This window comes from Falco biarmicus, chromosome 4 (assembly GCF_023638135.1).
Source record: "Falco biarmicus isolate bFalBia1 chromosome 4, bFalBia1.pri, whole genome shotgun sequence".
In the NCBI taxonomy this organism is placed as follows: Eukaryota; Metazoa; Chordata; class Aves; order Falconiformes; family Falconidae; genus Falco; species Falco biarmicus.
Genome location: NC_079291.1, coordinates 67,291,601 through 67,317,251, shown reverse-complemented (window position 1 = coordinate 67,317,251; position 25,651 = coordinate 67,291,601). Strand labels below are relative to the sequence as shown.

Below are 25,651 nucleotides of genomic sequence, written 5' to 3'. Positions count from 1 at the left end.
TCAACCCTATGGGCACATCATGGGGGCCCTATAGGGACCCCAAGGACACCCCAGAGCCTTGTGGGAACCCTATAGAGACCCCCATGGGCACCCCCCAGCCCTCTGGGCACCCTGTGGGGACCCCATAGCCCCATAGGGACCCCATGGACCCATGACACCCCATAGCCTTGTAGGGATCCCATGGGCACCCCATGGCTCTATAGGCACCCCATGGGCGCCCCATAACCCTACAGGCACCAGGGGGGCACCCCAAGAGCAATGTGGGCACCCCCTGGACACCCCCAGGGACAGAAACCCCCAAACAACACATCTTTTTTTTTTTTTTTTTTTTTTAATATTTCATCAACTTTACAGGGTTACAATTGTCTTAAATATTCTGAAGTTTAAATACAATCTGTATAATAATGTTATTATAAAATGTAAACTTTCAGTGTTTTTATTTTATTTTATCTTTTTTTTTTTTAATAATAATCAAAAGTTTCAATACCTGAATGTTTGCAAAACTGAAATATTTCACCGGGGGCCTGGGTGCGCCCGAGGCCGCCGCTCTCAGAGGTAGAATGTGGTTTTTATTCTTTTTCTTTTTTTTGTCTTTTGTGGTTTTTTTTCTTTTTCATTTTTTACCTGAGTTAAGATATGCATGCTGGGTAAATGCATCTGCAGCTGTGTCCGTTCCTTTTTTTTCTTTCCAAACCCCAGAGAAACTGATTTAGGCTTTTTTTTTTTTCTTTTTTTCTTTTTTTTAAATCGATATGCAAAAAGAAAAATAAAGTGGAAGGTAATACGCTCTCAAAAAAAAAAAAAGAGGGGGAGGGAAGAGGAAGGAGGGGGGAATAAAAATAATTAAAAAAAAAAAAAAAACCAACCCAAAACAGTGACTGTACAAATGCAAAAACTCGCTAAGAAAATCTAACGCCCACCCTGGGCACAAGAAACCTCCCCCTGGGATTTCTCCTTGCGGGGAGCTGGGCTGGATCCTAACAGCAGCAGAAGCCGGACGGAGACCCCGTGGCCCCCCCCCAAAAAAAAGACGGGGGTCCACAGAGCCACCAAAGGGCATTTCCAGCTCTGGAGAGGGGGGAAAAAAGGCTGGAGGGGGGTGGGGGTGAGAAAGCTGGAAAAACCCCAAATCCCCTGAGATCGCCACTTCCCCAAGCAAAAAAAAAAAAGGGGGGGGGGGGTGTCCCACCAGCAAGGGACCCCCCCAGGCACCTGGGGAAGGGGGGAAAGGAACCCTGTGCTCGAGGCTAAAACCTGAGGAACTGAGATACCGAGTTGTATTGGGGGGGGGGGTGTCGGTATCGGATCGTGATTGTGTCTCACGCAGATGTGGGTGAACGTTTTGGAAGGGGGGGGTGGGGGGGGACACAGAAAAAAGGCTAAAAAATTGCAAAAGAAATGAAACCTGGCCGGCTGGAGAGATAATGATGCTTAAAATAAATGCTCAAGGCTGGGGCTGCGGGATGCTCTGGAGGTCCCTTCGGGACCTCCGGAGCATCCCACAGCCCCTCCCCCCCCCCAAAAAAAAAAATTACCATCATGGATATGGGCTCCTGCATCCCATTGCTAAATTGAATATTTTACACCGGTCCCCTATAGAACCCCCCCATACATTGGCCGGATCCTGCTCTCGCTAAACTGCTGCTTTTTGGAGAAAAATACACCCAAATTGGCTCTGCACAGTAGTATTGGGGGGGGGGAATAAAAATAAAAATTGCCAGTGCAGCCCAGCTCCTGGCCCTGCTTGCCCCCCTTTACCCCATGGGGATGGTGGGGGGGTGCAGGGGGGGGATGCTGCCTTGGATGAGCAAATCAGCCCAAATCGCTGCTGTGGTTCAATGTCGGACCCCCCCCCCCCGGTGTGGGTTGGGGGTTTGGCGAGGCGGGGGGGAGGGCAATGGCTTTGGGCTCAATTTTCTCCAGTCTAGCAACAGCCCAAAAGCAGCGAGTTCCCAAGGATGCGCCGGCCAGGTGGGATGGGCAGGGGAACAGCATGTTGCCCACCCCCCATTGCAGGACCCCCAAAGGTGGGCACAGACCCCCAGCCCCTGCACAGAGACCGGAGGAGGCTGGAGGCTGCGGGGTGCAGGCAGGTTGCCCGTGCTGGGGGGCTGCCAGCCCTGCCAGCTGCTGGCACAGCCCCACCAGGATGAGACCCCCCAGCCCCATACAAACCCCTGGGGGTCTTGGGGTGCCCGCAGGGTTCCCAGGGGAAGGAGCAGAGCTGGAGTCGGCCACCGACAGTGAGAGGAGAAAGGAGGTCAGGCGGTTTCCAAGCTCCCGTTTCCCTGATGAACACTAATATATATCATTTGCATGTTAAAGTTTGATTCTTTTCTCTTCTTTTCTTTTTAGAGAATAAAATAGAAGCTATTTACAACAAAACAATCAAACAACAACCTCTTAAAATCCCATATAGTGAGTGTAGTTCTCAAAATAAAGGGGGAGGGAAAAGGATCTAAATGAATAAAATATCTCCCGATTTCCAATTATTATTTTTTTTTTTATCTTTTTTTTTCTGTTAAGAGAGTGCCGGGGGGTTTCACTAAAGCTCGCGTCAGCAGGCGTCCGTGCGTCTGTCTGGAGGTAACACGAGTTAAAAAATAATAATAATAATAATAAATGTACAGTGCAAAGTGTGATGTGAGTGAGGTAAAACGGTCCTGGACCGGAGCGGCGCAGCAGGACAGCCGGCGGCTCCGACAAAACCCCCCTGGCTAAAGCTTTTCTGCCTGGCAAAGGAAAACCCAACAACAGGAGAACAAGGGCAGAGCCCGGCGAGACCCCAGCCCGGCGAGACCCCAGCCCGGCGAGACCCCAGCCCACCGCGCCCCGGCGATGCAGGGCGAGCTCTGCCCCCTCACCGCGGCTGCTGGCGCTGGCGAGGGGAAGGGGCCGGGGGGCCGGGGGCGTTAAGGCGAAGTGTTGTTGGAGGTAGAGCTGGGGGGCACGGCCAGGCTGGCCGGGGCTGCAGGGGGGACGCTGCCACCACTGCCACCGCCGCTGCTCCCCACCCCGCCGCTGCCACCGCTGCCACTGCTCCGGCTGCCACCGCTGCTGCCATTGCCTTTGCTGTAGGCAGAGGAGGGGAGCGAGGAGGAGGAGGAGGAAGAGGAGGAGGAAGGGCCGGGCGTCTGGGCGAACAGCACACCTGGGGAGAGAGCGGGGGGCGGGGCTGAGCTGGGGGGTGGCATGGTGGTGCCAACGCTGCCTGCGCGCAACGCATCTGTGGCCAAAACCGGGGCGAAGGCCGGCAGGAGCGAGGCCGCGTGGCGCGCGGTGGGGGCTGCTGGGGATGGCGGGGGTCGAGCAGCCCCCGGCCCGTGCCGGTGGCGCGGGGAGCCCCTCACCTGTGTAGACGATACCGTTGATCTCAACTGACATGCTGATGCTGTTGGTGCCGTTGCTGCTCAGGCCGGCGGTGGAGTCCTGACGGTTCTCTGCTGGGGGACAGGCGGGTTATGGACCCCACCGGGAGCGGGGGCCGCGGGGGCTCTGCCGGAGCGGGGGGCCGGGGCCGGCACTGACCTGGCGAGCGGGTGCCCTGGCTGTTGATTCGGATGCTCATGGGCAGCTGGGCCGTCATGGCCAGGAGGTTCTGCTGCAGCGCCCGCTGCATCAGCCGCTGCTGCTCATCTGTCACCAGCGCCATCTTCTTCTCCGGGGGCTCCCCCGACTCCAGCTTCTCCCGCAGCTGCTCCAGGGCCGCGGCTTGGGCGGCTGCTGCCACCTGCACCGCAGCCGCCTGGGCTGCCACCACCGGGTGGCCAGCCAGCGAGACCGGGAGCCGGCTGGGCATGGAGATGGGGATGGGGGAGTCCTCCTCTGCAGGGGCAGAGCGGGCGGTCAGGGACACAGGGGACAGGGATGGATGGGTGCCACCACCCCAGGGCTTCCCCAGCCCTGGCACAACATCTCAGGGTCCCTCTGTGCCTCTCCGTGCCCCTCCAAGGGCCAGAGCCGGGTGACCGCAGCCAGGGTCCCCAAGCTGAGCCCAGGGTGGGGGAGAGCAGCGTGACCCCCCCTACCCACGGCGCCAGCTCTGCCCCTCTCGGGGCTGTCCCCCAGTGCCGGGAGGGGGCCCAGCCCGCAGCCGGACCCCGCGGTGGCTGTTACCTTTCTTGATCTTCTGGACAGGAGCAATGGACCCGCCGTTGGTGGCGGAGGCCAGCCCCAACGCTGGCACTGGCAGCTTGGGGGAGGAGAGGAGGCCGTGGGTGCCGCCGGGCGAGTAGGTGAAGAGGGAGCTGCCGAAGCCCTGCCGGCGGCCCTCCCGCCGGTTGCTGTCGATGGCCGCCTGCAGCTCGTTGGGGTTGCTCAGCCCTCGCTTCTCACATTCGTAGGGGTACAGGTACTTCATGTACCTGCCAGCAGAAAGGGACGGGGACGATGACGGTGATGTGGCGGCTGGCGACCCCCTACCCGTGTGCCCCCCCCTCCCTCCCCACCGCCCCCAGCATCCTGCGCAGGGCAGAGGGAGCGCGGGCAGCACCGGCTCTGCCAGAGGATTCTTCCCCCCCTCGCCACACCGAGCCCCCGCCACTCACTGGGTGCGCAGGGTGAAGGCAGCGCTGGTGATGGAGGTGGGCAGGTTGAGCCCCTTGGTGATCTCCCGCCACAGCTTCTTGTTGATCACCTCCACCAGGCCGCCCTTCTCCGTCACCAGCGTGTACAGCATGTACAGGTCCAGCACCTGCTTGGCCATGATGGGGATCCGGTTGACGGGGGTCCCTGGGGAGCAGGGGGAGGAGAGACCGGGTCTGGGCTGCTGCATCCTCACCCCCGGGCCAAAGCCGGGGTGAAGCCATCAAGACCCCCACTGTGAGGCAGTGTGAGGGCCAGGGGGCTCCTGCTCCTCCCTACCCTTTCACCGTCCCCATCCTCCCCCCTCAGGACCCCCCCTCGCTGCCGTCTCGCTGAGCATCAGCCCCAAGAACAAAGGAAACAGAAACTCGCAGTTTTCAGCCGCAGCCCCCAAAACGGGGCTGAGCGCCATTGCTCAGGCTGAGGTCGGCAGCACCCAGCAACATAAGTTATTTATAACAGTGGTGGCGCTTCCCGGCGGCGAGGGTCCCGCCGAGCTGGGGGCCGCACATGCACAGGGGAGTTCACCCTCTAGCGCCAGGGAAGGGGCTGCAGCATCTCCCCCCTCCCGGGGGGCTCTGACCTCCCGGTACTGGTGGGTGAGGCAGCTCTGGTGGGACCCTAGTGGGACGCCGCCAGCGCTCCCCGGCCCCCCCGCGCATGCACACGTGCTTCCCCCAGCACCCGCCTGACAAAAGGCTGAAGGCAGCGATGCGTCAGCATTTCCAGCGCTGTTTTCCACGCAGGAACCAGACCCTCGACCAGGCGAACGCTTCGCTTTCAGCCCTTTCCACCCCCCTGGGCCCCCCCTGCCCCCTCCACCAGCCCAGGCAGAGCAAGGAGGCAGCGAGGGGCTTCACTCTCTGCAACAACCCAGGGGGGCAATAAGAGCGGGGGGGGGGGGGGGGGGGCGGGCGGGCAAAGACAGCTGGAGGGGCTGGACCCTGTGGGGAAGGGGCCGCAGGTCCCGGATGTGAGGGGCGAGGGGAGCGGGGCTGGGCGGGTGAAGGAGGGGGGGCTGCGGGCGCCAGATCCAGCCCAGCAGGTTTGACCCTGCTGTGCAAAGAGGTTAAAAATTAACCAGCAGCCCAACCGGAGCTGTGACCTCGGGGTTGTAATGAGGGGCGAGGAAATGAGCCCCCAGCCCCGGAAAGGCGTGGGGAGGGGGAAAGCAGGCAGGGGGGCTCACCTCGCTTCTGCATGAAGCTGAAGAGGTCGTCCAGGAACTCCTTCCTCCTGGGGTCGCCATCCAGCTCGTACAGCTGCGCAATGAGAGGAGAAAAAACGCTGGGAAACCCCCTTACCTGTGCCCCCTGCTGCCCTGAGACCCCTGGTCCTCTCAAAGCAGCACCCCTGGGGCATGAGCCTGCCAGCCTGGGCTGTTCAGCTGGCAGGACACCGAATGGCCTGGGAGGGTCCCTGCATGGGGACGTGGGGTCCCCGGGGTCCCTGCAGCATGGGGCTGACCTGTGCCCATGCCCTGGGACGGCGCTGCCATCCCCTGCCTGCCCCGCTCAGCGCTTGGCCCTGCAACGCCGGTGCCGAGTTGCGGGCTGGAGCAGCTCCCACGCTGCAAACACCATACTCGGCCCCCAGCGCCTCCCAGGAACACCGATCCCGGTTATTTTTAGCATCCACCACGTGCTCGGCACAGAGCAGAGCAAGGCTTCGGCGTGATCCCTCCTCCGCACCTGCAATGCCAGAGGGAGCCAGTGCCAGGAGCCAGCATCAGGAGCTGGCGAGCTTGTGTGCCACGCTGTGAGCTCGTGCACCACAGCATGCACCCATGTGCCATATGGTGCACACTCGTGTGTCACGCTGTGATTTTATGCACCATGGCACGCACCCATGTGCCACACGGTGCACACTCGTGTGCCACGCCATGAGCTCATGCACCACAGCGCGCACCCACGTGCCACACAGCACACACTCATGTGCCACGCTGTGAGCTTGTGCACCACAGCATGCACCCACGTGCCACACGGTGCACACTCGTGTGCCATGCTGTGACTTTGCACACCACGGCACGCACCCATGTGCCACACGGTACACACTTGTGTGCCACGCTATGAGTTTGTGCACCACAGCGCGCACCCACGTGCCACACAGCACACACTCGTGTGCCACCCTGTGAGCTCGTGCACCACAGCATGCACCCATGTGCCACATGGTGCACACTCGTGTGCCACGCTGTGAGCTCATGCACCACAGCGCGCATCCACGTGCCACACAGCACACACTCATGTGCCACGCTGTGAGCTTGTGCACCATGGCACGCACCCATGTGCCACACAGTGCACACTCGTGTGCCACGCTGTGAGCTCGTGCCTGCAGCAGGGTGCTCAAAGGGGGTCCCTGGGGGTCCGGCCCTAGTAAACACGTGCCGTGACGAGGCAAGGAGGGCGGTGAACTGGACCCACCCGGCAGAGCCTGTTTCCCTCTGGAAAGCAGCAAATCTGCCCGGTGAGGCCGGTGCTGAGCACGGGCTGCCCCGGTGAGGCTTCGTACCCCTCATCCAGCAGCTGTGGGGCTGTCAGCATCTCCTGCTCGAGCATCTTCCCCCCGGGTCGCTGCGCTGCCCAGCACGGCTGCCGGAGCGAAGCCGGCAGGATGAACAGAGCTGGCACCGCATGCCGCGCTGCTGTACGCAGCCGGGACGTGTCTTTCTAAGCTGGGGCAGGCAGACCCGAGCGAGGCTCCCCGCACGGCTGCGCCTCAAGCACCCGGTTCTGCTGGGGCATCTTTTGTCAGGACCCCACCCCGCGCCTGACAGCCCGGCACATTCCTGCCTGATTTATGGCAGCAGGATCTGCTGGCCTGAGCGCCCCGGCACGCAGGCAGGCACGCCGCACCGGCTCTGCCTCTCCCTGGTGCCGGCAGCCAAAGCTCAGCGCGGTTTCTGCCTAGAGGCGGTGGCTGATGGATAATATTCCCCTCCTCAGGATGGGTGTCAGTGCAGGGGTTGCAGGGGCAGGTGCTGCCAAGATGCCACGGGGATGGCCGCCGCAGTCCTCGCCCCAGCCCTGGTTGCCCTTGGCCCCTTGGTGCTGAGCAGCTCCCACTTTTCTCAAGAAATGACAGCTTTGAACAACTGCCAACAGAGCCGCGGCCGCGGCGGCTGGGAGGGGGCTATAAATATTACCACGTAACTCACCAGGCATGCACCGCGGGGCCGCCAACCGCATGGCGGCAGATCAGCACGTTAACCGGGTCACCGATACGCCCGCTCGCTCCCGCGGGCATGCCTGGCATGGCACCCCGGCGGCACCGGGAGCCACGGGCAGACAGCCGTCACCCCGGCTGCGAGGGAGGGGTGCGAGCCCCCTCCTCCCACAGACCCCCAGGGAGGATCCGGATCCTGTGGGGCCAAACGCGCCTGCCGGCACCGATCAAAGGGATCAATGGGGCCGCAGCGATAAGAGGGGCAGGGCGCCGCAGGAAAGCCATAAACCCCCAGTTCCCCTGGAAACCTTGCCCCGCTCGCCTGGGCCCCAGCAAACCCCCCGGGAAAGGGCGGGAGCCACTGTCACCACCGGCTGAGACCCCTCAAAGCCCCTCTCCCACCCCAGTGCTGCCAGCATGGGGTCCCGTGCACAGGGGGAGCTCGGAGGGACCACGACACAGGGGGAGCGGAGCGGTGCCCCCCAGCAGGGCAGGGCTGGGAGGTGGCACAGCGGGCACCGCCGTGGTTTTTCAGGCTGAGCCGCAAGGGCTGCCCACGCCAGGCCGAGGGATCTTGGGCTGGCACCAATCCAGCCTCCCCCGTTTCCTTGAGCGGCTTCGAAAGCCACACACTGAGAAAGCCCTGCCCCGGCACCCACCGCCACGGCACAACCCTGCACGGTGCTGAGCCCCCTGCCCACGGCTCCGCTGCCTGCAGCATCCTTGCCACTCCCACCCCCCCACCCCCATTAACCGGGCACCGCGGCAGAGATGCTCCGCTCCAGCACTGCCGGGACCCCCAGCCCGCAGGGTTGCACCAGCGCCAGTGTGCCAGCCACAGCCAGGGGATTAAATACAAACGCTGGGGAGGGAGAAGTACCATGGCACTGCGGAGGGAAGAGGGGGCTGGAGAGGGAAGGGGGAGCATCATCCTGCTCGGGAGAAAGGGAAACGCAAAAACCCAGAAGCGCTGGCAGCTGGGAGGGTTTTGCCCGTCCGTGGGGAGCTGGCAGCGGCGTTGGCCTCAGCCCCTGCGCCATCACTGGGATGCGGTGCTGAATCGCAGCGGGATATGGGCATGACTGAACGTGGAGCCGTCCTGGCACAGCGCAAGGGTGTCACGAGCAACCTATTAACCTGCAGAGCTCTAAAAATCGATTAGCCCTTTATGAAAACATCGGTTCATTCAATTTTTATAAAGCCAGACTTTAAATAAAGCCACTCTCCCCGGCTGCAGGTGGGAGCCACGGCTGCGGTGGGAAGGGACAGACACAACGACGGTTCATTTACTGCCGCAACCCCCCCAGCCGGGAGCCCCCCCGGGCACGGTCCTGAGGGGAACGGAAGCGTTTAAGAGGATGAAAGAAAATTAACCATCAGCTGAGGAAAGCGTGCGCCGGCCGGTACCCGGGGATTAGCAGCAGCTGGCGGGCGGCTGCCCCGTGTGCCGTTCTTCCATGTGCCCCCTCCACCGCCTGCCGGCCTCGGGGGTCCCACGCCAAACTCCACTGGCCACGGCCACTCTCCCCACCACTCCCAGCCGGGATGAAGCCACAGGGGGGTCACTGGGGCCAGGGAGCAGAGGGAGCCCCATTCCCGCCCGGTGCCCTCGAGGCCCTGCCGGCACACCCAGCGGCGGCTGCCGGGCAAAGGACGTTTCGCAAGCTGCCGCTTGTGGTTGGTTGCTGGCCAGATTTCGACAGCTCCGCCGTGCTCGGCTGCTGCTGGCTGGCCACCACGGCCCTGGCGTGGGGCGAGGGGCTTGGCCGGGCCAGGACTTCCCTGCGCCAGGTGCTGCACCCCTAACAGCCCCCCAGACCCTCGCTGGCTCTACTGCTGCCAGCAGAAGCGAGGGCAGCTTTCCCAGGAGCTGTGCTAGCAGCGCCGTGAGGCGAGGACGTGCCCTGCCGTGGCCGGGACGTGCCCTGCCTGCACCGCAGCGAGCGGCGTGTGGCTGAACGGCATCTGCCGAGCTGGCCTCGTCCCCACTCGCCACCCGGGCACAGGCAGGGACGTGGAAGGGGGCAGAGACGAGTGACTTCCAGCAGCCCCTCGCAGGATTTCCTTGCATTGACAGCATCCCGGGATTGCCGGGACACCTCGCGGGCAGCGCTCCGGCACCGACAAGGCCACAGCAAAGCAACCGCACACCCTGCGGACACCGAAAGGCAGCGCGGGCAATCGTAGGAAGGCTTAGATACTGGGTCCCAAAATAAAAATTGAGGAACAGAAACATGTTCTTGTTTCAGTAGCGTGCGAAACCGAGCGCGCAGCTGGGCTCAGCACGGACCAGCTGCCGCTGGCACCACCGGATCGAAATCAGCAGGTGCTGATCCCCGGCCGGTGCCGGTGCCGATGCCCTGCCTGCCATGCTCCAGCGTGGCTTCTGCTCGGCACGAAGCGCGGCGCCTCACCGGGGAAGCGCGGGTGGAGGTGGCGAGGCTGGGTGCAAAGGTAACGCCAGCCGCCGGGCAGCGAGCCGCGGGGTGAGGCCGCCCTGCCGCCGCTGAGTCAATAGATTTACATTTCGTAATTAGGGAGGCCGCGGGGAGGTAGAAACGACTTAATCTGCCCCGAGAATATCCTCTTACCGTGGGGAGGCTGCCCTGCCACGACGCCCCAATGATGGGCCCCCACCACCAGAGCGCGGTGCCAGGGGATGCTGCGGCACAGCCAACACCAGCCCGGCTGGGGGGGATAGGAGATGCCCCCCACCTCCCCGAGAGCCCCCGCGCTGGTGGATCTGGCCCCGCACACCCAGTGCTCCTCCAGCACACAGCAAGCGCCTGGTGCCACCGGCACGGCCAGCTCCACGCCATGATGCTCGACCCGCCTCGCCGCCGGTGCAGCCCCCACCGGCCCCAGCCCTCCGTCCTCGCGGCCGGCTGAGGACGAGGTGCCAGATGGCCGTTGCCAGCAGATATATAATTAAGTGGAAGAGGAATTAGGAAGGTGGTGGGCGGGCGGCACTGACCCCGCACCCCAGCGCCCCGGCAGGATGCCGGCCCGGCGTTTGGTGTGGATGACCGGATTAATGTTTCAAACCAGATTATGGAAAATCCCAACCCGTTGGCTTTCAAAGGGCTGGCGGGGAGGCGGCCCCTCGGCAATGCCAGGAATGCAGGAGAGAGCCCTCGGCACGGGAGCAGTGCGTGCCGGGGGTCCGGCTGAGATAACACCCCCACCCAGCAGCCCACCATCCCCCTGCTACCGGCCCCCCCGCACTGCAGGCAAGGAGGGCAATTAAAGCAGGGAGGGGAAGCGCCATGTAATGAGGCTCTGGGCGCGCAGCCAGGTGAGTCTCCCCATCGGCAGGAGCCCCCGTGCCCACCCCAGCAGGCATCACAGGGACCCCCCAACCCGAGAGCAGGGTTGTGCATGGCCAGGGGTGCAGAGGAGCCCGTGTCCCAGCATCCCGCCACCGAGTCACAAACACCACCCTGCCCCCCCGCCCCCGGCTCGGTTCCGGGTTTTCAAGCCTCGGGGATTAATTTTCAAGTTTCTTTTCCATCGCCAGGAAGTCTCGACACTCTCGGCTTTCCTCCCTTCTCTTCGAAACCGGTTTGGGACGTGCACGCCGTGAGCTAGGGCGGGAGGACAGACCCCCAAGGGCCACCGCAGCAGGGTTGGGGGCTGCCACCGGCCCCTCCAGCGGGGCTGGAAACGCCTGAATTTCTGTATTTAGGGAACAGATACAACAAAGGCAGCGCAGGGGAGAGCCCACCCCAGCGAGGTGCCTGGCAGGTAGCAGGGCAAACGTCCCCTCTGATGGATTCCAGCCCGGGCAGCGTGACGGGGGGGCTGCTCCTTCGCTCTTTCTTTTCTTCCTTCCTTCCTCTGAGCGGCCCCCAGGGACGGTCCCTTTGTCCCGCTGACAGCCGAGGGGGTGATGCTGGGAGGGGGGAAGAGACCGTGCACACTAATGAGTTATTTAACGAAGAATAAACACGCAGGCGGTGTTTCCCGTCCTGTTCCCGGCTGGCGCACGAAGCCCCTTGGCCCCCAGCGTGCCGAGGCACCGGCCCTGCACCGATCACACGCCAGGACCCGCAACCGGGGCCGGAGAGGGCATTTATTCAGAAAAAGAAAGTAATTTGTAAAAACAAGACTGAAGGGCTGGTGACGAGCCCCGGAATGAAGCGTTTCGGGTGATGCTGCTGAGGTGGTTTCCTGTAAGATGGTGGCTGAGTCAGGGCTGGGGGTGTCCGAGCTGTGCAGCCCCTTTGTGTAGCGCGGCCCCTTCTGCCAGCGCAGCTGCTGCGGTGAGTGGGGGGCAGCACCGGCACCACCCCCCCGGCCGTGGGGGTATCGGGTTTGCTGGGGCCGATCCCTCCCGGCAAAGGGAGAGTCCAGCCCCGGCACAGATCCTGCCACAGATAAAGTGCTCGGCTTAGGGACGGGTCACCTCTCGCTGTCCCCATCCCTAATCCCCCACCAGCCCCCAGCAAAGCACAGGGCAGGGCAGGGACCACCGAAACCCCCGGCAGCAGCCCCCCGCCACCTCTTTGCTCGCCAGCTCCGAGGTCGGCCAGGAGCGGGACGGTGCTGCCGGGAGCCTCGCCCATGCGGGACCGATCCGGCTTCTGCCGCCGGCGAGTCCACTGACCGGCCCGGCGGGATTCCTGCGGCCTGAGCAGCGCCAGGGCTGCCCGGGGCGGGGGGCCGCTTCCGCGGGGGCAGCCGGGGAGGGGGCCGGGGAGAGCTGAGCCCTAGCCGCCACGCTTCCCGTCGGCACTATTGTTCCCACCAGTTCCCAGCATTGTCCCCGCTGTGGGTCGGCACCGCCTGGGCCGGGACACGGTCCCACCGCAGGTGCTTCTCCCCACCAGTGCCCCCTCCTCGGGCTGGGGGCCGCGGGACCCTGTGGGTGGCAGATCTGTTGGTGCGCCTGTGGCACAAGGACCAGCCCAGCCCTGATCCCCAGCCATCGCCCCAAAGGTCTGGGGGCCCCGAGACCACCTCAGGTTCCCCCAGCGCCCGCAAACCCCCCCGAGCGATGCTGCAGCCACATTCTGGCCACAGTCCCATGGGTGCCACCCAACCAGACATGGGGATGGGGACAGGGAGCCCACGGCACTGCAGCAGCGTCCCATCCCAACCCGAGCCCCTCGGTGGGACGGGGTCCTACATGGCCCCCATGCCCAGCCCCACCACCTCCCCAGCCAGGCTGGGGGGAGCAGCCATATTGGCAACCCAGGGGGACATGGGCCAGTGTCAGCGCCGACACGGCGGGTGTCACCGTGCCATGGAGGGGGACATTGAATGGGTGAATTAGTCGCCATTTAACCTCCCTGACCCCCCATTGTCCGTGCGCCACCCGCCACGCTGCGGGGCCGCTCCTGCGCGGCCAGCCGGCAGCCACCGTGATGCTCCGTACATCCACGCACCGGAGCCGTGCCAGTGCTGCGTGTCACCGTGCCGGGACCCACACCGGCTCCCAGGACAGCTGCGCTGCCGCTATTTTTTTCCCCTTCCTGCAGAGGAGGAAGCGAATCCTGCTGCAGTTGCATTTCAAACGACGGTTTCAGAAGGACCTGCTGGGCAGCAGCGTGCCCAGCTCCGGCTAAAATAAAAACTGATTCAGTGTCTGAACACCAACGCGTGGCACGAGCTGCCAAGAGGTCACCGCCGAGGCGGTGGGACGGGGGAGCAGCTGCCCTCCGCCAGCCGGGGCAGGCACATGGGAGCCCTCGCCGCGTGCGTGCCGGTGCATGCCCTTGACACATGCTTGCTATCGCACCGGACCTTGTGCAAATATTAATTCAGTGGAGTCAGGCAGTGTTGAGAAAGCTCGTCCCGGGGAGCAACACCCAAGGGCCGGCTTGCACACTGCTGGCCAGGCAGAACCCGGGTGGGCGGCCGAGCTCGAGCTACGCGGCACAAACCTGGGAAACCACAGCCAGAGCACCAAATCTCTTCTTGCTGGGAAAGCCGTGCAAACCCTTGGGGCACGTGCCCCAAGGGTTTGCACGGCTTTTCCCATGTGCCCCCAGACCTCCCTGGGGTGAAGCCCTATAGGGCCGGCAGGTCGAGACCCCTGGGCGAGGACCCAACCCAGGCGCAGGAACGCGGGCTGCGTTGGCCCTTGCAGGCGAGCTGGGGTTTAAATTCCACCATATGTAAATGATCGTCTTAGAAAGGGGATCGCTGTAAGCCAGAGCAGATGAGTCACCCTGGGGCTTCCACTGCCCGACCGGGGATTTGTCTAATTGCAAATCTGTTCCTGAAATGCGAGGTCCTGCACCTCCGTCCACATCCATCTGTGGGACGGCCGCTCCACCGACCCTGCCAGCGGTCCCCACCACGGTGGGGGTGGTCCTGGGGGGGATGTCTCCTGCCAGCCTCGCACACCCTGGCCCTGCCCGTGGGAGCTGGAAGAGATCCAGCAGCCGCAGATGGTTTTGACAAGCAGCCAGCTGTGGGCCGTCAGCCCTGGGAACCATCATCGCAGTGCTGCTCCGGCAGCGCCGAAACCTCGCTGCTTCCTTGCGCCACCGATGACCCACGGAGGGGAGGGGGACAGCCGCGGGGAGAACACCGTGGTACTGATGCAGCACCAGAGCGACGCCAGCTCTGCCAAAGCTGCTGCCTGACCCCATCCCACTGCGGCACAGGAGCAGGCGGCGGCATGGGGCAGCACATTGCTGCTGGCGGGGCTGGCGGGCAGTGGAAATATGTCGGTATTTGAGTCTTGGAAAGCAGACACTGCTGCCCGAGCAGGGGGCTTCCGCGATGGCCGTGGGCAGAGGGGTGCATGAGCAGGCAGGGAAACTGAGGCAGCAGGCTCAGCCCTTTGCCGGAGGGATTTAGGACCAGTGCCTGCCTGGGTGCTCCTGGCTGCCATCTGCACCGGGGCGAGACCCCCAAACCAGCCACTGCAGGGGGGTGACGCAAGCCCTTTACCAAAGGACTACCAGCACGGCAGCGATGGGGCCATCCCCTCCCCCAGGTACACGTGGGGAGCAGGGACCCTCCTGGGGGTGGAAGAGCCCCGGCCTCCGAGCAGCCCCAGCGCAGGGTGGATTATTGCGAGCTCCGTCCGGAGCGGGGACCCAGGCACAGGCAGATTAAGTGACCGACTGGAAGGGTCAGGGAGCAGGTCAGGAGTGGAGCCAGGAGCTGTGCCCAGAGCCCCCCAACCCGGCTGCCCCAGGGGGCTCAGAGCCTGGCAAGCGGGCAGCGCAGGCAGATGCATGTCAGGGACGTGCCCAGGCGAGAGCGAGGGGCTCCCCCCACCCCCAGACTGCCCCCACCTCTCATCCTGGCCCCCGATTGCGGCACGTCCGGCTGGGCCCCAGGACCGGGTACCATTTCTCTTGTGGTTTGAGCCAGAAATAGGGTGATGGGGCAACGCTGCGCCCTTGCCCAACCGCTCTGCTGCCGGGCGGCTGTTTGCTTTGCTGACAAAGGACCTGCTCTTGCCTCTACTCTTTTTTTTTTTTTTTTTAACTTCTTTTAAATAAACCCTCACTCCTGTTAGTTCAGCTGTGCTGGAGCTGGGAGGTGGCTGCCTCCTCTGCAGCCCTTGAATCATTGCAGGGGCTGGAGATCTGGGGGGCCAGGGGAACGCTAACAGGTGATGGCCGGGCTGGGGGGGGGAGCCAGCACAGCTCCCGAGCTGAGGGGTGCTGGGGGGACGGTCCACCCAGGAGCAAACAAAATCAGCTGGGTGAAGGTGCTGGCCAAGTACCCAGAGCAGGAGGGACGTGTCACCCGTCCCCCACCTCATTAATTATCCTGGGTCTCACTGGGAGAAATGGCTTTGTGTGGTGCCCGGATGCCAGGACCAGCACCCGCAGGCACCCAGGCATCAGGCTGGGGGAGGCACTCAGCGGTTAAGCTGCTCTCGCTGAGAAGTCCCTGACCCCCGGCCAGGGATCTGGTGGGATTACGGCTCTGGGAATGCTCCCTGAGCACTGTGAGCCAATTACTGAGCTGGATTCCCAGCCAGGAGCACCCTTCAGCAAGCTGGATGGTGGCACAGAGCGAAACGGGTGACGGCTGCGCTGGGGTCATGGGGAGGATCCGGCCCTTCTTTGGGGAGGGGTCCACCTGTGACCAAACCACTGCCCCCGGAGCCCCAGCCCGCTCCGGTCCCCTCCTTACCCCCGTTATCTGCTGCTGGCCTGGCCAGGCACCACAATCACCTCCTCCCGGCACAGAAGCACCCGTCCGGGGGGCCCCAGGGTGCTGCCCTTTATCTACGCCCCTGCCATGCCGCGACACCGACCAGAGCTAAACCGCCTCTGGGGTGGGGGGACGGTGGCCCCCGGCCGGGCGATGAGGCTCGGGTGCCCCTTTCCCCGCACAGGGGCCCCCTCTCCCTCCCCGGGGGTGGCTCATCCGCTCGGCTGGCTAATGCAATAAAGCTCTAATCAATATTTTAAAGAAAGTAAATGGACCTTCCCGCCCTTGTTAAAAGGCTGCAGGGCCCCCGCTCCCGGCCCCGCTCCCCCAGCCAGCTTTGGGCTTTTTAAAGGAAAATAATCCACGGGAGAAAGGGCCCTGCAGCGGGGGCACTGCTGCCACGGCGGCAGAGGGGATCCCCCACATCACAGCCAGAGCCTGGGGTTCCTGCACAGGGCTCCGAGCCCCAGGGTTTTGGAGGAAACATGGGCTCTTCTTCCACTCCTCCTGCAATTCTCCCAGGAAAATCCCAGCTTCATCCTCCTGGGAGCCGCCACATCCCTGCCACGTGTGCAGTCCCGGCTGGTCCCCAGCCCCGGGGGTCCGCTTTTGCCCCCCCTGTGCCCTGTGTGCCACCCACCGAGGTTGCAGAGTTGCTTTCGGTTTATTTTTTTCTTTCCCCAACTGTTGCACTTTGAAACACCGTATCTCGGGGGGAGTGCTGCTCGGCACAAGATAAGGGCTGAGGTTTTCACCCCCCATGTGCCACCATCGTGGTTCGGATGTCCCCATTTGGGACAGCTTAAGAAACCTCCCTGCACCCCCCCTCAAAGCACCGGCACCCTACCAGCACCCCACCGCTGGCACAGCACCACGCCAGCTTCTTAAAGCCTCCGACGCTTCCTGCAAGCAGGAGCAGAGCTGGGGGCTTAAACATCAGCCTGCAGCACCCCAAAGGGTGCACCCCAAAACAGGGCATCCCCAAGGGAGCCCAGTGGGCGAGGCAGCTGGAGGGAGCACCAGGAGACAGATCCCCCCAGCTGCCCTCTTGCGGGATACGGTGCCGGGGTGCAGGCGCCCAAGGAAGCGCAGGCAGCACAGGAAACTCCAAAAGGGGCAGAGGGAGGAAACTCCGGCTCTGCGGGCTGCCAACGCACCCAGCACTCACGCTCCTGCTATTAGTAGTGCACAGTCATAGCAAGAATGAAACAGAAAGGTTAAGAGAGGGGTTCTCCGCAGGGCAGGAGCAGAGGACCCCCCTCCCCAACTCACTCGCTGGGGCACGGACATCAAAGCAGGTTTTTCTCTGGCAGCCCCAGGCCGGCAGCAGGAGCGTGAGGCCAGGCATTACGCAGCAGTTTGCGGTGGCACGCAGCAGTGCTGGATTTTTGGCAGGGGTTGGCTGAGCTGCTCGTGCTCCAGCGACTTGTCAAAGCCCAGCTCCCGCCGCCAGTGTTGCCCTCTGGAGCGGTGGCGTGACGGCAAACACGTGCGGTGCGAGCCCCAGTAAGGCCCAGCACCCAGCCGTGGTGCCCTGGAGGGCAGCAGGCTGGCAGTGCGGCCCCCCTGGCATCGCCCCAGCCCCCCCGGCATCACCCCAGCCTCCCCATCGTGCCTTTTGGGGTGAGGTTAGAGATGACCCCAAACCCAAGCAAGCGCGGATGCGGTCCCAGCCCAGCATGGCAGCAGCATGGGGCAACGTGCCGATGTCCCCCCTGCCCCCTCCCGCCCCCGCCGTGCCACCGGTGGGGCTACCACAGGCACAAGACAAAATGAAAGTGATCCTGGCCTCACTGCTGGCCAGCGGAGGAGGATGTGGCGGCCATTCCCCATGGAGAGCCTCCTCCTACCCCAAAAATGCCCCTTTCCTCCCCCAAGGAGCCATCGTGGCCCCGGCAGCCGCTGCCCCCCGAGCCCCCCGCCACACTGGGGGCTCCTTTGTTCTGCTGCCCGCGCAGGCAGCGCCCCGGGTCAGCCGCTTCGCTGACCTCTGCCTGCACGGTAGCCATCCCCGGGGACAGGGAGGTGCCACGCGCCAGCTCCCTAACCTCCCTAACCTCCATAACTCTTCCTCACGCCCTCCCCTTCCTCCTCCCTTGAACTGGGCCCCCTCCTCCTCCTTCTTCCCCCCGGCCCCCCGCAGCTCAACCCGGCTGAGCCCCAGTTTGCAGGAATCTGGCCCAGATGGGTCAATATAACTCCGTGGTGGGGACAGGGACAGCCCCCCAGCAGGCACAGGGCACCGGGGGGGGGGGTTCGGTGCGGGGAGTCGGTCAGCAGAACTGCCCGGCGAGGCGAACGGTGCCGGGAGCCCCATACCAGGCTGGGCCATTCATCAGCACCAGCACATCCAGAGCAGAATCTGAACGCAGGGAGACCTGGAGAGCCCTGGGGGCATCGAGGGCCTGGGCCAGACTACCAGCCCCTCACCACCTGTGGGGGCCCGAGCATGCCGGGAGGCAGGGAGAAAGAGATCAGCCCCCCGCCTCCCCCAAAGCGAGCAGCCGCAGCTCAGCCCCAGGAGGTGCTGGGGACCCCACGCATCCGACACGCAGCAGGCTGCACGCTCCCCGCAAGCTCCGGGAGAGCAGATGCGCTCCCAGTGCCGAGTGGTGAGGAGCTCCTTTGCAAACAAAAATCCAACCCTGAAACAGCCCCTCCCTCGAGCAGTGCTCCCCCACCATGGTGGGAAGGCACAGCACCAGCACGGCCACGCTCACAGCACCACTGGCAGGGTGGACCCAGCCACGCTGCACCAGCACCCTGGTGCCGCCATGGTTTCCCCTCCTGCGCCTCAACCCCGGCGAAGGGGCGGCAGGGAAGCGGGTAAAGCATCCCCTGCCAAGCAGCGCCAGGGCCATGGCGGCCGCCCCACGCCGGCACTCGCTGTTTACATTCCTGCTGCTCCTTCCCAGGCCGCAGCGGCCTGGCTGCGCCAGCTGGGCTGGAGCTGGAGTGCTCGGCAGCACGCGCTGGAGGGTGGCCAGGAGAAGCTCCCGGCCAGCGCAAGCCCCTGGCCTGGCTCCAGCGGCCGCAATCCAAGCGCCGGCGCGCTGGCGGGCTGACGTGCCGGGGAAAGCCTCTCCCGGTCGGGTGCTTCGTCTCCTCTCCTCCGCCCACAGCGCAGCAGCGGCAGCCACTTTCCTCCCCCCTCCGGCTGCTTCCACGATTAACTGCTGTGCCGGGCTCTTACCACCGACCCTGGGAAGCTCCCCGTTGGGAAGAGAAAGGGGGAAGAGTGGGGGCTCAGCCCCTTTTGCCAGCACAGCTTGGTGGGCAGAAGGGACAGAGGATGCGCTGAGGACTTGGGCTGGTGTCCCCAAGTTGCGTGGCTGCGGTGGAGGACCTGGCAGAGTTTACAGCATGGTCCCTGCCACATCTACAGACCACTGCACCGGCGCAGCATGGATCCTGACCACCCAGCCCCAGATTTTCCCGTCAGATCCCAAGGGCTGAGAGCAACTGCTGGGCACGCAGGTCTGGTACGGCACCGACAGTGACAAACAGGAAGATCACAGCGCGGTATCGAAAAAGCCTCTTCACAGATATGAGATCACATCCCCGGCCCCTCGCTCCCCGATGGCAGGAAGCACAAAAGAGAAACCACAAGAAGAGGAGGAGGCAGCGTAGGTGCAGCGGCACAAGGGACACGCAGGGCAGAAGCATCCCTCCTCCCCTGCAAGCTGGGCAGGAGTGCACTGGGGAGGGCGGCTGCACGCTCTGCACTCGCTTGTGCTTTCTCCGCCAGCCCTGCCGTCAGGCTGCCCACATCCAGATGTGCCGGCAGATCCCAGCAGCCCCTTCCCCCTTTTGGGAGGGATGCGATGGCCCCCCTGAAGGGGAAGGGGCAGGGGCCGTCGCATCCCTCCCGAAAGGCCACCGTGCCCCGGTCGCTCCATCTGGGTCCCATCTGCTGCTGTTGGCTCCCATCCCTTCCCCCAGCCCTAAACTCAGATGTATTTAAACACACACATCAAAGGTGCCGGGCAGCCCCTGGGGAGCCCCAGCTCACAGCACATTTCCTTCTATTAGCGAAAAGCGGGGCGCAGAGAGCTCCTGCGCCGGGAGAGAGCAGGAGTGCGCCTGCCTCCTGCCAGCCTGGCTCAGCCAGTGAGGGGAAGGCGATGGAGGGGGCAGCCAGGGTGCTTTCTCCCTGGTTTCACTCTTCAATGGCATTTTGGTGGTGGCAGGGGGACAGCTCTGCCCCCAGCATCTGCACGGCCAGAGCCATCCCACCGGGCATCACCTCTGCACTGACAGGTCCCCTCCAAAAATGGTGGGGAGGGTGGAGAAGCAGAAAACTGAGAGTCCCTTCAGATTCGCAAGTCCAGGGTGGGGTTTTTTTTCCATCATTTTCAGCAAGAACCCCCCCAGTTCCCTGCAGCAAATCCCATCACACCATCCGCCTGTGCCGGGGCCAGGCTACAGTGCCAACCAGGACACAGGATCCCACTGAAGCCACCAGCCAGGGATGAGGGAGAGGCTGAGCCCAAGCACTAAAACCCTGGAGAAATCCCACATTTTCTTAGCAGCAACAACAGCAGCTCTATCCAAGAACACTACCAGAGGCAGCACCACCAGAGGCATCTCATCGCAGCTCTCAAGGACGCAGAGACGCACGGCAGAGCGGAGGGACAGGGGAGGGAGGGCGCAGGGGGGCACACGCATCCCGGCGGGCACCTACTTGCTTGAACTGCTCCTCGTAGGTCCAGTCGCCATGGTCAGGTGCCGGTGGCGGGGGCTGCGCGTGGCCCAGTCCGGAGGGGACCCGCTCCTGCCCACCCGGCAGCCGCTGCGGCTCGCCCCGGTAGTGCTGGGGTGCCGGGGGCTTGCGGAGCAGCAAGGATCCTGCGCCTGCCCGCACCGCCTCTGCTGAGCTGAGCCCTTCTTCTCCCATGTCTTCCTCCTCCTCATAGTCTTCCTCTTCCTCCTCCTCCTCTTCTTCCTCTTCCTCCTCACCCAGGTCCTCCTCAAAGTCGTCTACAACCCAGTTGCCCTTCCTAGAGCAGGGGGGAGGGAAAAGATTTGGTCCCACGCCAGGCAGGGGGCTGGGTCCCCAAAGCCGATCCCTCTCTCCTGCCGTCCCCCCCGACAGGTGCCCCACAGCTGCGGGGCTGGGAGCACCACACCAGCACCCAGGGCACCCAGCAAAGCCCCGGTGCACCCCTGTCAGCAGGTGGCAGCCCCACAGGGCACCACTGGCATCCCAAGGCAGCAGCTCGGGCTGGGAGTGGGGCTCTGCCAGATGGCTCCCAGCCTGTTCCCTGCCCTGGCGAGGACGCAGGCTGAGGGGAGGCAGCCGTGAGGGCCCTGCATAATTTAAAGCCAGCCCAGCATCCTCTGTCACGGCCCCACGTGGCTCCCTGGGCAGAGATGAAACGTCGCCCCATGCCAGGCCAGCACGAGGAATCACGGCTGCTGAGCCAAGCTGCTGCTCTCGGCAGCTCCCGCTCCAGGACATCCTGACAGCACCGAGCCGCCTGCCCGCCCTGAGCTGCACGAAGACCACCCCCCAACACAGCACAGGCACCCCCCGGCAGCCTCTGCCGCCGCTCCCCAGCCCCAAAGGGAAGCCTGTGTCCCCAGCCAGCCGTGCCAAAACCCACCAGGGCCAGACCGCGTCCCTGCCCCTTCCCTGAACCATGAGAGCTGCCAGCCAGGGCCAGCGTATACTCACAGGCCCTCCTCCTCCTCCTCCTCCTCCGAGCCCATCTCCTGCTGGTATGCGCCATCCTCCTCTTCCTCCTCTTCACCGCGCTCCTCTTCCTCCTCTTCCTCCTCCTCGGAGGCCTGGCTCTCATCCGACAGCCCCGGGCTGGACGAGTGGCTGAGGCCGGCGGCGGCTGCCCGCATGGCGGCCAGAGCAGCCATCTGCGCCCGCTGGATGTGCGCGCTCTCAGGCTCCACTCCCTCCTCCAGGGGTGCTGGGGCCGGATCCTGGCCACGGCCCCGGGCCGGGGTGCTGGCAGGGGTCTGCCCCGGGGCCGGCGGTGGCTGCGCCGGGGGAGGTGTGGAGCGCTGCTGCTGCTGCTCCTGCTGCCGCGCTTCCAGTGCCTGCTGCAGCCGTGCGCGCTGCTGCCGCTGCAGGTTCTCCATCACCGCCTGCAGCTTCATGGCTCTGCCGGCGGGCGGTGGGTCCCCGGGGGGGCGAGGGGCGACGCACCCGGGGGGCAATGCCCCGGAGGTGCGGGGGGCAGCACCCGGCAGGCTGCCGCGCTCCAGTGGGGCTGGAGGCCCAGGCTGGGCAGCGCCGGGGGGGGCAGCCCTGCAAGGGGGCTGCCGGGGCCCGGGGGGGCGCGGGCAGCGGAGGGTCTGCAGCGCCGTGGGGGTGTCAGGGCAGGAATCGCTGCTGCCGCCGGGTCAGGGCAGAAGGATGTGCCCCCTGACCCCCCTCAGCCTTGCCCCGACGTCTCCTTCACTCAAGGGTTCCGGTGGGAGCTGCGGGCACGGGGTCGCTCGTGGGGATCAGGGTGCTGCCGCTGTCGGCGAGCACGCTGTGGGCAGGTGCCGAAAAGTCCCCAGGCTCAACAGGCAGCGGCCGCAGCCCAGCACATCGCCCCTCGCCCGCCAACCAGGCACCTTCGGGGGGGTCAGCAGCCTGGGGTCAGCGTGGAGTCCCCCCACTTGCGGCCAGGCGTCCCTAGTCCTCGGCCAGCTTGGCTTCCAGAAGGCGTTGGCGCAAACCTGCTGGGAGAAGCGGAGGAGGGTCAGCGGAGCTGCCGGCAGGAGCTGGCGAGGAGGAAGGAGTTAAAGACAGTGCAGGAGCCTCATTAATCTCGAGCTAATGAGATAGGGAGGCCGGGCCCTGCTGCTGGAGGGGGAAGGGGCCTGCCGGACCCGATAGCCCTGCCTGGCCCAGCAGGCAGCGGATACCGGGATAGCAGCGCCAGCAGATAACAGCCGGGCAGGGAGGGCACTGGGAGAGCCGCCCCACGGGTCCCCCACGGGGGACAGGGCTCATCCCCACCCAGGGACACGCCACAATGGGCAAGGGGAGCAGTGGGCAGCAGCAGGCAGCTGCCAGGCCAGTGCCGGGGTGCGAGCAGCACCAGGGTCTGCACCATGCGGCAGAAGGGCCCAGCGGGGTCCCAAAGCGTGGGGGCACCCGTGGGTCCCCAGGGCAGGCTCCCACGGTACGGGCAGGCAGCGCCTCGCTCCTCGGAACCCCGGCAAACAGGCTCTGCCGGCCGCCCCTGTGAGCCCCCACACCTCTCCCCTTCCCCCAGGGGCTGTGGGTCCTCTGGGGTGACACCGGGCTGCGAGGGGCTCAACTCTGCTCCGCTCCGCCAAAAAGCACTGGAGAAACCAGCACGTTATGGCTGGGCCCTGCAACACCCCTGCTGCCCCAGCACCCTGGCCTGGGCTCCCCCCGCCACATCAAGCCCCAGCGCAGCCAGAAGCCAGCCCTGGATGGACGGAGCTCCACCGGCAACAACTCCGGCTCTGCCGAAGGCAGGGAGCTCACCGCACCACCGCCACGGTGGTGCCATGCACGGGCATTGACTCAACCGGGCAAACACCCTGTTTGTGCTGCCGCGGGGACCTGTGGAGCACATGCACCCTGGGACCCTTGCAGGGACCAAGCCAGGGCCAGATCCAGGGGTGACTGGGGACACGGGCAGCCCCTGCCGCGGGGGCAGGACAGCCAGCAGCATGTGGGAGCCGGCAGCTACAGCACGATCCTGCGAATTCTGGAAAGGGGAACCTGTTTCCAGCGCAGGCTGGTGCTGCTGCCGGTTGGGTGGAGGGGTCAGAGCTGCTTCCCCCGCGCCTCGCTGCGGCGGCGGCCGCATCCGCTCGCAGCCCTGCCGTGCTTGGCTCCTGCTACGAGCGCGCCGTCACCGTGGTGGCCCTGCCGGCTGCACCTCAGCTGCTGCTGCTGCCTTCAAGGGAGAGCCAGCACCAGGGCAGCAGGAGCTGCTCAGCCATTTGAGTGCTGCCCAGCCCCTGCCCGTGCCTCAGTTTCCCCTCTTCTACCCCAGCCATCTCCATCTTGCCTGCGCGCAGAGGGGTGGCCTTGGGGCAGGGACCCTCCCCTCTCTGCACAAGCAGGGCTGCCCCGGAGCAGCAGCCACTCGCCAGCCGTGGCCACGCTCCCCGCCACGCAGCCATCCTGCACCACATCTGAGCTTCATCCCCTGCGCCCGCGGGAGCCACAAGCAAACCGGAGTGAGACTCGTCCCAGGCACGTGCCCCTCCGGCCCAGTGCTGCCACGGCTCTGCCTCGCCACGACTCGCCAAATCACTCAGTGCCAGCACCGGCACTACCGAGAGCGGGGAGCAGAGCCATCGCCACCAGCACCCCAGTCCGTGGCCATGCTGGGGCCATGCTGCTGCATCCCTGCGGGGAACCGAAGCCCGAACGCAGCCGGAGCGTGCCGGCATGGCGAACCAGAGCCAGGGGACAGTGGCACCCCAGCCCGGCAGCCACGGTGACCTTGAGCCGTGCCCCTTTGTCCCTCCTGGCCGCACTGGGCCGTGGGACAGCGCGGGCGCTGCCGGGCGGCGCACGGGGGATTTCGGGCAGCAGCACCCACGTCCCGCAGGGCAGGTGCTCGAGAGAGCGACAGCGGCTACGCCGGGCTAAAAATACGCGGCAGCGGGCGGGGGTGTGACGGATGGGGCCTTTGTGCCACCGATGCCGGGGCCTGGCCACGGCTGGACACCCCCAGACCCCCGGGTGGGCTCCCGCCACCGCTGCGGAAGGGACCCCCAGAGCAGCGCAAAGACTGACATAAGGAGGAGGAGGATGGGGAGCCCGGGCCCGGGGGGCACTCACCCCCGGCGATGGGCAAAGCTGGGGGGGCCACGGGAGGGACCCCCGGAGCGGGCTGGGGGCTCATCCTGGAGCTGAGGCCGGACCCACTCCCGATGGCACATGGCACCGCCTGTGCCTGGCCCGACGCCGGGGCCAGCGGCCCCCATATGAACCCGGGCCCGAGGGGGGAGCCAGGGGGGAGCCGGGGGCGGGGGGGGGGGGGGAGGATCCGGCCCCGCGAACCGGTAAAGGGGGGAGCGGCGGCCCCTTGCACGGGGAGAAGAGACCGGGCTGGACCGGCAGCTGCCACCCAGCCCAGCCCCGAGCCCGGAGCTACGGGAGGCCGCGGGGCCGGAGCTACCCCGGCCGAGGGCAGAGGGCGGCGGCACGGTCTCGTCCCCTTGCTCAGGGGCCGCCGGGCGGGGCGCGGCGCGGGGTCTCTAACCGGCCGAGGCAGTGACGCCCGCGGGGGCCGCGGGGCCCGGGCCGAGCGCGGGGGCGTGCCGGCCGCGCCGGGAGCGGCCGCGGCGGAGGAAGCTCCAGCCCCGCGCGGGGGAAACGGCCGGTAACCGGCCGCGATGGCGGGGGAGGGAGCTCCCCAGTCCCGCCCACAACCGCCCACAGGGGGTCCCATCCCGCCCAGAGGACGCGACCGGTAACCGGCCCCCGGTCCCGGTCCCGCTCAGCCCCCGAGCGCGAGCCAAGACCCCAACCCCCGGTTCCGGGCGGAGGCGGAAGGGGGGGAGCCGGTACCGACCGCGGGGCCGGTGTGGAGCTGCGTCCCCGCTTACCCGGTGGAGGCCGTGCGCCGCGAAGCCGCATAGCAGCCGCGGCCGCCCGGGGCTCGGGCTGCGGCGGGGCCGGGGTGCGCTCGGTGCCCGCACGGCGGCTGCTCTCCCCGCGGGCGGGCGGCAGGGCCCGGCCCCGCCCCGCCCCGCGCCACCATTGGCCCGCTGCACCCCCCCCCGCCCCGCCCCGCGCAGCCATTGGGCCGCCGTCCCCGCCCCGCCCCTCCTCCCT

General features: G+C 65.4%; 1 protein-coding gene across 3 annotated transcripts; it reads right to left on the bottom strand.

Moving 5' to 3' along the window:
- Positions 1-433: 433 nt before the first annotated feature.
- On the bottom strand, positions 434-25,574 carry ARID3A (AT-rich interaction domain 3A). Of its 3 annotated transcripts, none has more exons than XM_056337329.1 (9): positions 25,423-25,574; positions 21,551-22,557; positions 20,558-20,873; positions 5,774-5,846; positions 4,548-4,731; positions 4,117-4,364; positions 3,529-3,825; positions 3,351-3,443; positions 434-3,151 (listed from the first exon to the last, which is right to left on the bottom strand). In XM_056337329.1, exons 2-9 carry the CDS (start codon positions 21,985-21,987, stop codon positions 2,913-2,915), a joined length of 1,887 nt encoding a protein of 628 aa, XP_056193304.1. In that variant the 5' UTR covers positions 21,988-22,557; positions 25,423-25,574; the 3' UTR covers positions 434-2,912. The 3 variants fall into 3 exon arrangements, with proteins under 3 accessions (XP_056193304.1, XP_056193306.1, XP_056193305.1); XM_056337331.1 differs by having other exon boundaries at positions 3,351-3,440; XM_056337330.1 differs by having other exon boundaries at positions 21,551-22,560; positions 25,423-25,569.
- Between the last annotated feature and the right edge of the window lie 77 nt (positions 25,575-25,651).